Raw genomic sequence first — 12,125 nt, forward strand, 5'->3', positions numbered from 1 at the left:
CAATTTTTCCAATTAATAAAACAAGATAGATTTTAGTTAGCAAAATTAAGTAATAGATATGATTGAGAATTTTGTATATAATACATCAAAACAACAATGGAAAAGATGAAAATATATATAATCATATAGTAATATTATTATATAAGATATGGCGTAGAAGAAAAGAAAAGTGAAAGGAAGAAAAAAAAGGAGAGAAGTTTGTGGATATACTTGGATACAATAATTATATAAAAGTGTATTACAATAATAATAAAATGTTATGATTCAATGCTCCACCACTTGATGTTTTTTTTTTTTTTCTTCTAAGGAATGAGTAAAATGAAAACAATGAGTGGAAAGAGATGAGATGAATGTTTTTGTTTTAAAAGTAAGTTGAAACAAAGAAAAGGGTAGGAAAAAAAACTCCCAGCCTTTTCTTCTTAATATAGATTTTTTAGTTGGTTTTTTAAAAAACGCCGCAATGAATTGAATTGTTTTATTGTGCAGTCCAATCCCCACACTGTGTTTTAGAGAGAGAGAGAGAGCTATTTTTTAAAATTTCTCTTTTAAAAAGGAACAACACACTTCTTCTTCCATCTCAACACACATCATTTGTGTAGTTTGCCCATCAATCTTTCATTTGCCTTGCTGGGCCTGCTTATTCATTTCATTAAATAATCAAACATTACTTTATACTTTATTCAACTTTCAAAAAATCTTAAAAAGAAAAAGAAAAAATTGGTTTTAGTGGCTTACCTCAGGTTCAGCAGGTTTGGATTCCTCAGCTTTGAAGTTTTCGTCACCTGTTGAAGTTGTTCGTTTGTGTATCAGAACTTTATTGGAGGAAGCCGGTAAGGAAAAAAAAATTTGAATTACGTTTATAAATACTACTTTCATTTATAGATGTATAGTAACCTGAATAAGAACTTTATAGGAAAAGGCAGTAAAAAAGTTTTGAGTAAAAGCTTGATATTTTGAAAAACCTTTGTAAAAAAAAAAAGTTGAGTTTGTTTTTAGAATTTGACTAAAGAATTCAAATAAGCATAAATTACAAAATCAGGAAATTAGCGATAGATTCAAACATGAAATAAGATATTATTTAGAATCAATTGTGAGATTATACCGCCATCTTCAGGCAAATCGGAGGTCCAGAGGGTGAGATTGTCTCTCAACAGCTGCATGATCAGAGTGCTGTCCTTGTATGATTCCTCACTCAAGGTATCCAACTCTGCAATTGCCTCATCAAAAGCTTGTTTAGCCAAATGGCAAGCTCTGCAAGAGAAAAGAAAATGGCATAACATTACAAGGGTGAAGGGTTTTCAATGGCAGTATAAGAACTGAAAACTAGTAGGATTCTATTGACAATACCTCTCAGGAGAATTCATAATCTCATAGTAGAAGACAGAAAAGTTGAGGGCAAGGCCAAGACGGATTGGGTGGGTTGATGGGAGTTCGGTATTAGCAGTGCCTGATGCAGCCTGTTACAAAAATGGCATTAGAACCTCAAACAATTGCAAAGGAGGCTATTGTTCTTTATATTTATGATGTGAAACTTGAATGTTATAAAGAAAATAAATGCCTCATATCCCTTCAACGACTGATCAGCAGCCTCTTTTCTATCTTGATCTGTCTTGAACTCAGCAAGATAACGATAGTAGTCACCTTTCCTGAAATCATGGATGCCATGGCAGTAACTACACCATACTAAGACTGGCTAAAACACATTAGGATCAAATTGTACGCATGACTAACTCATATTATAAGAAAAGGGATGGACAAGAAAATAATTAGATCAACCATATTCTTATCAACCTAGCTATGGCCTATCTGATAGATTTTGAGAATGAACAGAACATATATCCCCAGCATTGGGGCGTGCGAAGCCTCCTGTGATGTACTTAGGTGGAATCAAAGGCTACCGATATTCAAAAAAGAAACATAGGAAAACAGAAATTCATCAGTATCAAATTTGCACCATTTGGATTAGAATTATAACAAAAATTATTTAGCCAATGATGAAAAGTACGCAGAGCATCAAAATTGGGATTGGTTGCAAGTACCAAAAAAAAAAAAAAGAAACTCACATCTTGTAGTAGAAAACAGTGGCTTCTGCAGAGGATGAATGAGGGACTAGATGCTTGTCAATGATAGAGAGAATATCACCACAAATCTTTGTAAGCTCCTCCTCCACTTTTTGGCGGTAACCCTTTATCAATTTTACAATGTTCTCATTCCCCTTAGACTCCTCTTTCTGCTCAATCGAAGACATGATGCGCCAAGAGGCTCGTCGTGCACCTATGACATTTTTGTACCCCACAGAAAGAAGGTTCCTCTCCTCTACAGTTAGTTCGAGGTCAAGTTTTGCAATATTCTTCATACACTCAACCATTTCTGCATCATTGGACTAATCAATCAAACTCCGTAAAGAAAAACCTTCACCACACAGATATGGAACATCCTCCAATGACTCAACAAAACAACAAGGAATTAAATTAATATCGAGAACCTAACATAGGCAGGTTACTGTAAGGTCCAGTAACTGATAACTTCTCATTTCTCAAACGCAAAAGCGGCACACACAAAAGTTGAAATCCTAATGAATCAAGATTGCAACTACAAACTCAACATGAAAAGCAATGCCAAAGCCTACAAGAACCTAGAAAACAACAACAATTTCCCGTTCACATTCCAAAACAGAATCATTATCCAAAACAAAACAACAGATCATTGGCAAATAAATCATCATTTCAACTACAAATTCAACATGAAAAGCAATGCTAAAACCTAAAAAAATCGAAAAAATAATTTCCGTCAACACTTCCAAAAGCAAAATCATAATCTATGCAAAACAACAGATCATCAGTGTAAATCAGCATTTCAACCACAAATTCGACATGAAAATCAATGCCAAAACCTTAAGAAGGAGAGAGAGAGGCTAGAAAAGAACCTCCACAAGTTCCCGTCCACATTTCCAAAAACAAAATCGTAATCCAAAACAACAGATCATTACCAACATCAATCAGCATTTCGACTACCAATTCAACACGAAAAGAAATACCAAAACCTAAAAGAACCTAGAAAACAACATCAACAATTTCCATCCACATTTCCAAAAACGAAATCATACAACAGAGAATTAGCAATATTAATCACCATTTCAACCACAAACTCAACATAAAAAGCACCACCGAAACAAAAAATATATATATATATATACAGAGAACGTAGAAAACAAGATCATAAAGCAAAGCAAAACAAAACAACAGATCATTAGCCATATCCTGATCAAAGGAAAGAAACAATGCAGCAGAAAAAAAAGAAAAGGAGCAATAGTGATGGTGGAGGCATGTGTGTACCGTCATAGCGTTCGGCCTGCTCGGCGAGTTTGGCCATGTAAACCTGGGTCTCTCTTTCCTTCTCGGCGGAAGACATTGTTACAGAGAGTGAGGTTGGGGGGAGAAAAGAAAGTGAACAGAGAGAGAACCAGAGAAGAAAGGGAAGAAGAAGAAGAGAATATAGAAAGGAAGAGAGAAGGGGGAAGAGTCGGGGGAGTTAAGACGAGAGGAGAAAATGGAGGTTTTGGGGAATGGAGGAGGAGAAATGAACGAACGAACGAACGAATGAATGAATGAAGAAGAAGAAGAAGGAAGACTGAATCTGAACCGTTGGATTAGTTGGAGAGGTTCTGGTTGTGGTTGTACGTAATGCAAAAAGCGCGAAAATTGTGCTTTGCCCTTTCAATTCCATTTATGGCTTCTTCTTCTTCTCCCTCTTCATCTTTTTTCTCCCTCTTTTTTCTATTTCCGGTATTTTTCTTCTTTTTTCTTTTTCTAAATATACTTATTTTTCTTATTTTCTTTAATTCCGATTTAAATATTTGAATCCTATTTTGTGATTTTTTTTTAATCAGATTAATTGATGAAAATTAACGTGGTATTGGATAGGTTTAAATTGAGATTTCAACATCATTTACTTATTTTATTTATGTATTTTTCTATTACAACCATTACGGAATAGATGAATAAACATCTAGTCTTTAAACATGGAAGTTATGTTAATATTACTCACTTTATAGCTTATTCACTTCAATTGATACGATAACTCTTGTGTAAATTTTGGTTACGTAAGCAACTCTGTATTTGTAAAAAAGAAGAAGATTTCATTCGTTACTAGAAGTTGGAGCAAAAAATTTATAGTGCTGCTGTTAGGACACATGAGCCTTTGGAGGAGACCATTGATTTTTGATGCAAAGTCATATGAAGGTTTACCATCGATATTGTAAATAATATCAATGATGTCCTTACTTGTTCGATAATCTTTTACTTTTTAACGTAAAGTTCATTTATGTGATTTAAAATGCAATTGTTTAAGATAATAAATAGAATATTAGTCCTTACTTCAACAACTATTTAATGAAGTTGAATCCATCAACCTCATAAAAATTAATCGATATCTATTCTATGAAACTATAAAGTTGAAATTTAAAATAGAGGCATTTATTTTCAATTCAAACGTTCCAATATTAAGTAGTAAAAGTTGATCTTGCCTTTTAGAATTTAAAGGTAAGACATTCATGTCAAGAATGTTAAACATGATTTTATAGTCGTGAATTTATACTTTGATTGTCTCAAGTATGAAGTAACATATCCTCAATTATGGGAAGTAAATCCTTACTAAAGTCAAAGTTTCAGTGATAGAAAAGTTATTCATTGATGTTACACATAATTTGTTGTCTATATTGAGAATGAAACTCTTAAAATGCCAAATTGAGGAAAAGAAAAGATATGTAAATGCTAGGGTTTGTTGTTATAATAAAGATTGAAAGAAGAGTTTGGATATAGGTTAAGATTATATTCCGTTGGTAGAATGTCTTTCCAAAATAAAGTTTGTATTATTTAAGACCAAGCTTAAAATGGAACGAATGACAAATTATTGGGATGATAGAGATTTGATCTTAGAAATAAGCGAGAGGATGAGGGAGGAGAGTGACAAGCCAATCCATGTACGTAAAGTTACGTTTTGTAATTTCAATTGAATTTGAGGTCGGTAAAAGGTAAAAACAAAACTCCATTTCTAGAGTATGGCAACTCTCATTTTTCCAGCAAACCCAATACTTAGGCAGATGAGCTTATGCTTAAAAGAATCCGAACTCTTTTCTACTCTTGAATTTAAACATTAATTGTAAGAATTAATGCATACTTTTAAAAAATTTGCTGCCAAGTATCATCAAAAGAAACACTCAGTTACAGAATATCAAAAACCATAATCAATAAACTGTTGTTTATTCCTTAATGACTATAAGACCAGAATGAATCTGTTAGCAGATTTGCACCATTCAAGCACAGATGATGAATCAACCAATATGGTCAAATTAGAAACTACCTCCTTGTGTTGCTCTTTTATAGTTAACGACCACTGAAGTTCAATCGATTTTCCTAGACCCCCAGTTTGCTCTCCAACAAACAGAAGGAGAAAGTAGACGATCTGTTTTCCACCCTGATATCTTCAGCTACAAGGTAATGGAAAGGTGTAAATGCAACGACAATTACAGATATACTGAATGTAAAATTACGAAAATATTGTCTTGAGATTGTATTCTTGAAGTCGTTCGTGAGTTTCTTGGTAAGAAACCGAGCTTTAGTTGAGAAATATGATGGTTCTGCTAGATGGTTCAACTCCTTTTTCAGTTTCCCTTCAGCCAAAGGCTTGAGATTTGAAGTTAGAAATGCCTTTTTTTTTGTACTCTACTAATTGGATAGAATACTAATACGAAAGGTCTATTGAGATTCATCCCTTCGTGTCACTCTGATTCATCCCTCCAAAAAAACACTAGAACTAAAGGGAAAAGGCAAATGTTGTGGGAGTAAAAGTAAAAGCTGCCAATTAAGTGGTCTTTTATTAGCTTCTTTTGAGGAAGTTAACGAGTGAAAAGGCTAAGAGAATAAGAAAGGAAACGAAAACTTGGCAATTTACAGAACTTCAGAAACATTAAAGAGAGAGAATACCTTTTCAATAAAACATTCATAATGTTTATCCATCCATGACATGCTTTCAAAATATCTGGACTCCTGATCAGGAACATAAGCCATAACAAGTGCATGAACGAATGATTGGAAGATGTCATTAGCAGTTGCATCTTTTTGCACAATAACACTGATAGTTTCCTTCCTCTCCACTAGAAGGTACTTCTCTGGCAACCAAATAACATGTGATCAGATGGGGGTGATAAAATACAGCTAGAAACTTAAATATTTAAAACCATTCCAACCTTGTTTATCGTTATTATTAGCACCTGCCAAATGCAACAGCTCCTTTCTGTACCACCACCATAATGTTATTATGCCATTTTCATTTTATGGACTGTAGGGGAAAGGAAAGAAAGAAAGAAAAAGATGACAACTAACTGGACAAAATTCAGTCTTCAAATTGCACGTGTCCTTTAAATAATACTAAATGTCTTGAAACTTGAAACAGATGTACCGTATTTGATTGACCTATTTAAGAAGTAATCGTGTAGCTAATATTTTTCAAAAGAGAAAAAAGGGAAACAATACATAAATGTATTTAGTACAATTACAACCACTATTATTTTCGCTTCCACCTATGCAAGCATTTTAAATACTTGGGAGCTCTTTAAATATCGAGTCTAGTAATAATTGCTTCCAAAGCTTGTCCATTTGAAACCTTTCTTAGGCTCTTTGGCTTTTAACCTGCTCCTCATTCATATATCAAGCGATCTTTTTGTCTGTATCTAACTAATAATAAAAGAAAATAGTGCAAGCACCGTAAAAAGTTGCAGGAACAATATTGGCCAAAAACATATCCACTGCTCCTTTATTATGCATGTTAAGAAGGCATTTTTTGTGCGATCACAGAAAACTTTACGAAGTTCATGAGCTGGTTAAAAAAAGCTCACATTTCTGTGTGATGAAGAGAAGAGATCCTCGCTCCTAACCGTACACGTGTATGGATTAACTTAATGCTCCTTAAACTCCATGATGAAGCCCATGCGGGTAAAACATGCTCCATCATAGAAACCTGTTGAGGAGAGAGAACTGAATGCAGGTTCAGTCGCAGGATTTAAATTTTCTTTAAATAAGAGACTAGAAAACAGCGAATTTTTATTTATTTCAGAAAGAGATAAAATATAGAAGAATTTTACCGCATAAATCACAAATCTCAACATGTGTGCACATACATACATAAAAATAGCGTCGGAATCATACACAAAATGAAGCAGAATAAGTAACACCAGGAAAAAATATAGACATTGGGCATCATCACCTTCGGCAGTCTGAATATAATGCTGCAAGGCAATCGAACACCTCTGAGGGTTGAGTGAAGTCAAGGAAAGGCAACAAACAGCCTTGTAATTTGCTGCACAAAGTGACAAGCAGAATTTTTACAAAATTGTGACACGATTACTTAGGCACTTACGAAATCTGTCATCACTTCATAAAAATATATTCTCCCTCTCTTTTCTCTTCATGGAGACGAATAAACATTTTGAACCTAGAAGCCTTACTTAGAAAATTTTGATTAAGAAACATTGACAACGTGTTCATAAGAAATGATGGTCTAAATTTTGAACTTTTACCATTTAGGAAATTTAAAAATTAAATATCACGTCAATATAGACTATAAAGTGAGGATTTGCTCAAGCAAATAACATATTTATCGCATAAAGTATTAACTCAACATTTAATGAAAAACTCACCGTACATATGAAACATTGTGAGGGACAGAAAAGAAAGCCAGATGGCCAGTGGGCATCCCATGGTGATACGAGCAAGAAGCATACCAATCGCCATGCCTATCATTGTTGCTACTGTTTCTTGACTTCCTTCCTATTGGTGCAAGATTGACAATTGTCATTACAATATATCCGGATCAGAGTTCATTCTTCACCTGGAAAGTGGCTAGCTCTATACCTTGGCAGATATATCAGCAGCATTATTCTGAAGGGCAAAATGTTGTGTTAAAGCAGCTCTAGTAGCTCCACTTGCCACACCGGCTGATTTGGATTAAAATCTATAGTTAGCATAAGAATTACATCCAATTAATTAGGATATTAGGGTGCATGAATTAGCACGTGTTCCCACCCTAACAACCAACAATACCCGCCTTTTCTGGACTTGAGTTTCCATTTTCCTAAAGATTTTTTTTGCTTATTGTGGACACCTTTATGCTAGACGAGGTTATCTTTTAAGTACTAGTTCTACAATCTGTGTTGGATGTTTTTTAGCAAGAATTGTCGTACTCGAATTGGCGTTGGTCACTGCTGAGTCAACATTTGGGTGCTTTGTTAGTTGAACTTTATATGCTCTATTGATTGGTTCAAGGGTAATTTTCTTTTTTTTTTTGATGAAAATGTACAAATTTACTAATCAAAATTTTAGGTTTAATTCAATGAAACTAATAATAAAAGTTTAAATTGATTCCCGAACTGATATGAAATATGAGATAGATGTCAAATTTAAAAATGATTTTTTCCCTATAATATAGCAATGTTTACAACAACGTACAAACGTGATATCAATTGAAAACCCCCAAACTTTACATGATAATACCATATTTAGATGCAAATTTCCAAAATTCCCATGGACTTACTGAATGATCTTGACAAGCTCCCCAAGCAAACGATAAGCATAAATGCTGAAGGAAACAAGGGGGAAACAAGGTCCATCAACATACCTGTTTAGTACAAAGTTGGTGGTTATCTTAAGACACAAGAGTCAATGACAAGTGAAAATGCTAGGTGTTGTTGCCTTTCCAGAAATTAGAGATAAATTTACTAAAAAATTCCAGGGCCAGTATTGGCACAATATTCAATAAGATCCAAATTTGCAGTTACGAGCCATGGCTGTAGGTTAGATTGCTTGGCTATGAACAAAAGTTAAAAGCCAAAACATATGATACTTTACATTACAATGGAAACTATCCACGGAAAGGTTAATAAACGAAAAATCAGGGGTTATTGAGTATCACTTATCCGTTAGATATCCGTTTGCCTGTACTTGTCATAGTAAGACAACTTATTGCAGGTTCAGTAAAGAATAAGGGGAAGAATGCACATACCAAGATCATTCATGAAATCTGCAACCAAGCGCCACATTTTGGCATTGCTGTCCAGATTAGATCCCTGAAATGTACAATTGTCGTTGCTATGACATAATCAACAAAGAGAAACCATAATAAAAATGGTGAACACAATTCTAGACTACTCTATAAGTCTTGAATTCCATACATATTGTTACTCTAAAATATTGAAGCTGATAGGAAAAGATTAAGGATAAATTTATTACTTTATTTAAGCTATTGGGGAACAAATATTCCACCAAGTTAGTTACCATGCATGTAAACCAAACATATGTTTCTTTACGATTACAGAAGAATATAGCATACCTGGTAAAATGTGAATAAGATGCCTCCAAGCATTCCAGTTAAATCCCTTAAAAACCACTGGAAAAGTTGAAAAAAGTTATAGATGTCTATTTTCTTCCAATCCACAAAGTCTTGAGATCGACTATTAAAAGTTCCATTACAAATTTACCTGAAATGTAGCACCAATGACAGTTGCTGATTGCTCTCCAACCCCAATGGCACTCAGGAGAGCCTAGGAAAGATTAGACGTAAATGCATATTAAATTTAGAAGAAACTAAATTGCACATTTTTTTTATAAGAAATTTTAATTACGCCTTACTTGGGTAGAGAGCATGGTCCGAATGTATGTTGATAGACCCTGACAGAGAATGAAAATCATAACTCGCTATTCTAACTATAAAATATTGCAATATTAAACATAAAATTGTCAAATGTTATTTTTTCTTCTATGAGTATCATGGCCAGGTTTTACATATCTCGACTAGTCTCATGGCTGTTTATGCCTACATTTGATTGTCGAGAAAACACTTAAGAAGTAAAATCCTTGGTAACTAACAGAGGTTGCTTGAACACATTCCCTCAACGGTTTGTATTAATTACATTGGCGCAAATTCATGGTGGTTAGAACTCCCAAATGTAAAAGGAGAGAAACATGTAAAATGAACTTTTACCTGCAATGAGTCCCATATTTGAAAAGGAACATAATCGGGGGTCACACTACTAGGAAACCCCTGCAATTAAACGAAAGATTGATAATAAGAAAGCCAAACAAACAAACAAAAGTACACTGCCTAGAGTCATAGAAATCCAAACACAAGCTTGCCTCCGGTACAAACGCGTCAAAGAATCGTCTCCACACAAGTCTGAAACGGGAACCAGATCTATAGATAGAAACAGGAAAAGGAAACTTCAATCAAAAAGTTCCAAACGCGGTGAGTGGAATCTGAGAGGGAAAGGGAATCAGAACAGTGCCTCTGAATGAGGAGGGAAGGAGAAGCGGATATAATGGCAGTCTTCCGAAGCTCCGACGAAGAAGAACCATTATATTCTTCCAGTATCACTTCTGATTGAAAATTTTTCCCACCCATATGATGTATTCAAAGCTCGAATAACTTATACTCTAATTTAATTCAATCAAATGAATCGCACTGAAATTAAATATCTAAAACTAATCAGAATAGCATTCAATTCATAATAAGAAAGCTTTTGAACCTCAAAACAATTAAGCTTTCGAGCTTACCACCAGATTTCAACTGCTGTAGATCAGAATTGTCATGAGCTTGCGTCGATGGTAAGTTTCCTACTGAGACGAAGAAACAAAATTAGTCGCCCCGTCGGACGAATGGGTTTTGTGAGGTTTGTAAGATTGAAAAGGATGATCGAATTTCTGCCGGAAATGAAGTTCTGCCAATGGCTTCCACCAATGAGTGAAGAGTTGAACACTGGAGAGCTATTCGCTGACGAAATGGAAATATTACGTCATAAATGAGATTTAAAATAAAACTTCGATAAACTTAGGTGACCACGTGGTATGTGAGAAGTCACGTTTTGCACCCCTACAAATAAATGAGACGTTAGAAATTACAAAACAAGTCATAATAATTAAATCGATAACATAGTCCAATTTACATCTACAAAAATTAGAAATTTGATTATTTTTGCTATTTTTACAAAATCACAAATTAATTTGTCACCTAATACAATTTTTCTACAAAAAGAATTATACTTTTACAAAATATTTTCTCAAACATTTTTTCATCTACGTGGATTCATAAATTTTATATAACGAGACTAGACATTGTATAATAAACACTGTTTAAAACATATTTTAACTTTAATAACATTAACTGATAATAAAAAATACTGACAATTTCCATATTATGTTTGTAATGTAAGCGTGTGAATTTAAAAATTGCATCACAAAAATATAAAAGAAATAATAATAATTCTTTTGTGAAATGTCATCACGAGAATGGAAGTTTAGATTGTTGATTTTGTTATAATGTGGGCCGAGCAATAAATTTAGTTTAAATAAAACATTATTTAATATATATGTTATCGTGATACTTTAAATTTAATATTGAAATATAAAAATTAATAATATAAGAAGACACGCGCTTTTCATACTTGTTAAATCTGCCCCGGTTTCCATCCATGTTTTTTTAATTTTCTTATCAAAACGTTTCTCAAAAACTCATTTCACTTCAATTTTGTTTTTTTTCAAAATCATTTCTAAAACATTTTTTCTACTTTGTTTTTTCAAAAAAAAATTCTTGTCCATTTTATGAAAAAAAAAAAAATTCCCTCCAATTTTGTTTTTCAATATATTTTTTCGGATATTTACTCTCTTTCTTAAAATAGGTATTTTCAAAAGTAAAAATAAATAGATAAATTATTTAAATTTTATAGAACAAAATCGTTAAAAAAACAAAATTTATTACCCTTTATTTTTTATAAACGGTGAATATTTCATTAAATATTATATTTTTTACAATTTTTCTTCTCAAACTCTATTTTGAAAAATTTTCCTCAAATATTTTTTCTTATTTGTTATTTAAAAAAATATTTACAAAAGTTTTTTTCAAATTCTTTCCACATACAATTTTTGTTTTCATAAAATGTTTCCGAAAAAAGGTTTTCTCAAATTTTTTTATTCTCTTTTCCAAAAAGCTGTCTCCAAATTTTATAATATATTTATCGAAAACATTTACTTAAACGTTTCTTCTTCTCTTTTTTTTATCAAAATTACAAACATTATCTC

The 12,125-nt window shown here is 33.0% G+C and overlaps 2 protein-coding genes across 7 annotated transcripts; both read right to left on the reverse strand.

Annotated features, from left to right (window-relative positions):
* Positions 1 to 179: 179 nt before the first annotated feature.
* Positions 180 to 3,732, reverse strand: LOC101221858 (14-3-3-like protein GF14 iota). The gene is made up of 7 exons (XM_004144126.3): positions 3,336 to 3,732; positions 2,064 to 2,370; positions 1,559 to 1,646; positions 1,348 to 1,457; positions 1,103 to 1,251; positions 736 to 782; positions 180 to 633 (listed from the first exon to the last, which is right to left on the reverse strand). The coding sequence occupies exons 1-7, from the start codon at positions 3,409 to 3,411 to the stop codon at positions 616 to 618; spliced, it is 795 nt and encodes a 264-aa protein (XP_004144174.1). The 5' UTR covers positions 3,412 to 3,732; the 3' UTR covers positions 180 to 615.
* A 1,250-nt stretch (positions 3,733 to 4,982) lies between these two features.
* On the reverse strand, positions 4,983 to 10,843 carry LOC101220597 (protein root UVB sensitive 3). Of its 6 annotated transcripts, none has more exons than XM_011659102.2 (16): positions 10,605 to 10,839; positions 10,337 to 10,512; positions 10,188 to 10,245; positions 10,036 to 10,095; positions 9,684 to 9,722; positions 9,533 to 9,595; positions 9,385 to 9,441; positions 9,058 to 9,121; positions 8,590 to 8,673; positions 7,911 to 7,993; positions 7,697 to 7,826; positions 7,264 to 7,356; positions 6,896 to 7,034; positions 6,248 to 6,294; positions 5,985 to 6,169; positions 4,983 to 5,488 (listed from the first exon to the last, which is right to left on the reverse strand). In XM_011659102.2, exons 2-16 carry the CDS (start codon positions 10,450 to 10,452, stop codon positions 5,402 to 5,404), a joined length of 1,305 nt encoding a protein of 434 aa, XP_011657404.1. In that variant the 5' UTR covers positions 10,453 to 10,512; positions 10,605 to 10,839; the 3' UTR covers positions 4,983 to 5,401. The 6 variants fall into 6 exon arrangements, 4 of the variants coding, with proteins under 4 accessions (XP_011657404.1, XP_011657403.1, XP_031744040.1 ...); XM_011659101.2 differs by having other exon boundaries at positions 10,337 to 10,526; XM_031888180.1 differs by lacking the exon at positions 10,337 to 10,512 and having other exon boundaries at positions 10,605 to 10,838.
* Positions 10,844 to 12,125: the final 1,282 nt, after the last annotated feature.

Source organism: Cucumis sativus, chromosome 6 (genome assembly GCF_000004075.3).
Source record: "Cucumis sativus cultivar 9930 chromosome 6, Cucumber_9930_V3, whole genome shotgun sequence".
NCBI lineage: Eukaryota > Viridiplantae > Streptophyta > Magnoliopsida > Cucurbitales > Cucurbitaceae > Cucumis > Cucumis sativus.

What these genes read in the sequence shown, in the direction of transcription:
- LOC101221858 (XM_004144126.3), bottom strand. Translation starts at nt 3,411, where the DNA reads ATGTCTTCCGCCGAGAAGGAAAGAGAGACCCAGGTTTACATGGCCAAA. An exon ending in ACTGTTTTCTACTACAAGAT is followed by an intron (nt 1,647 to 2,063) that starts GTGAGTTTCTTT and finishes CCATGATTTCAG; the next exon opens with GAAAGGTGACTACTATCGTT. An exon ending in AGTCGTTGAAGGGATATGAG is followed by an intron (nt 1,458 to 1,558) that starts GCATTTATTTTC and finishes TTTTTGTAACAG; the next exon opens with GCTGCATCAGGCACTGCTAA.
- LOC101220597 (XM_011659102.2), bottom strand. Translation starts at nt 10,452, where the DNA reads ATGGGTGGGAAAAATTTTCAATCAGAAGTGATACTGGAAGAATATAAT. An exon ending in TCTTATTCACATTTTACCAG is followed by an intron (nt 9,122 to 9,384) that starts GTATGCTATATT and finishes TGTACATTTCAG; the next exon opens with GGATCTAATCTGGACAGCAA. An exon ending in GAGCTTGTCAAGATCATTCA is followed by an intron (nt 7,994 to 8,589) that starts GTAAGTCCATGG and finishes AATCCAAATCAG; the next exon opens with CCGGTGTGGCAAGTGGAGCT.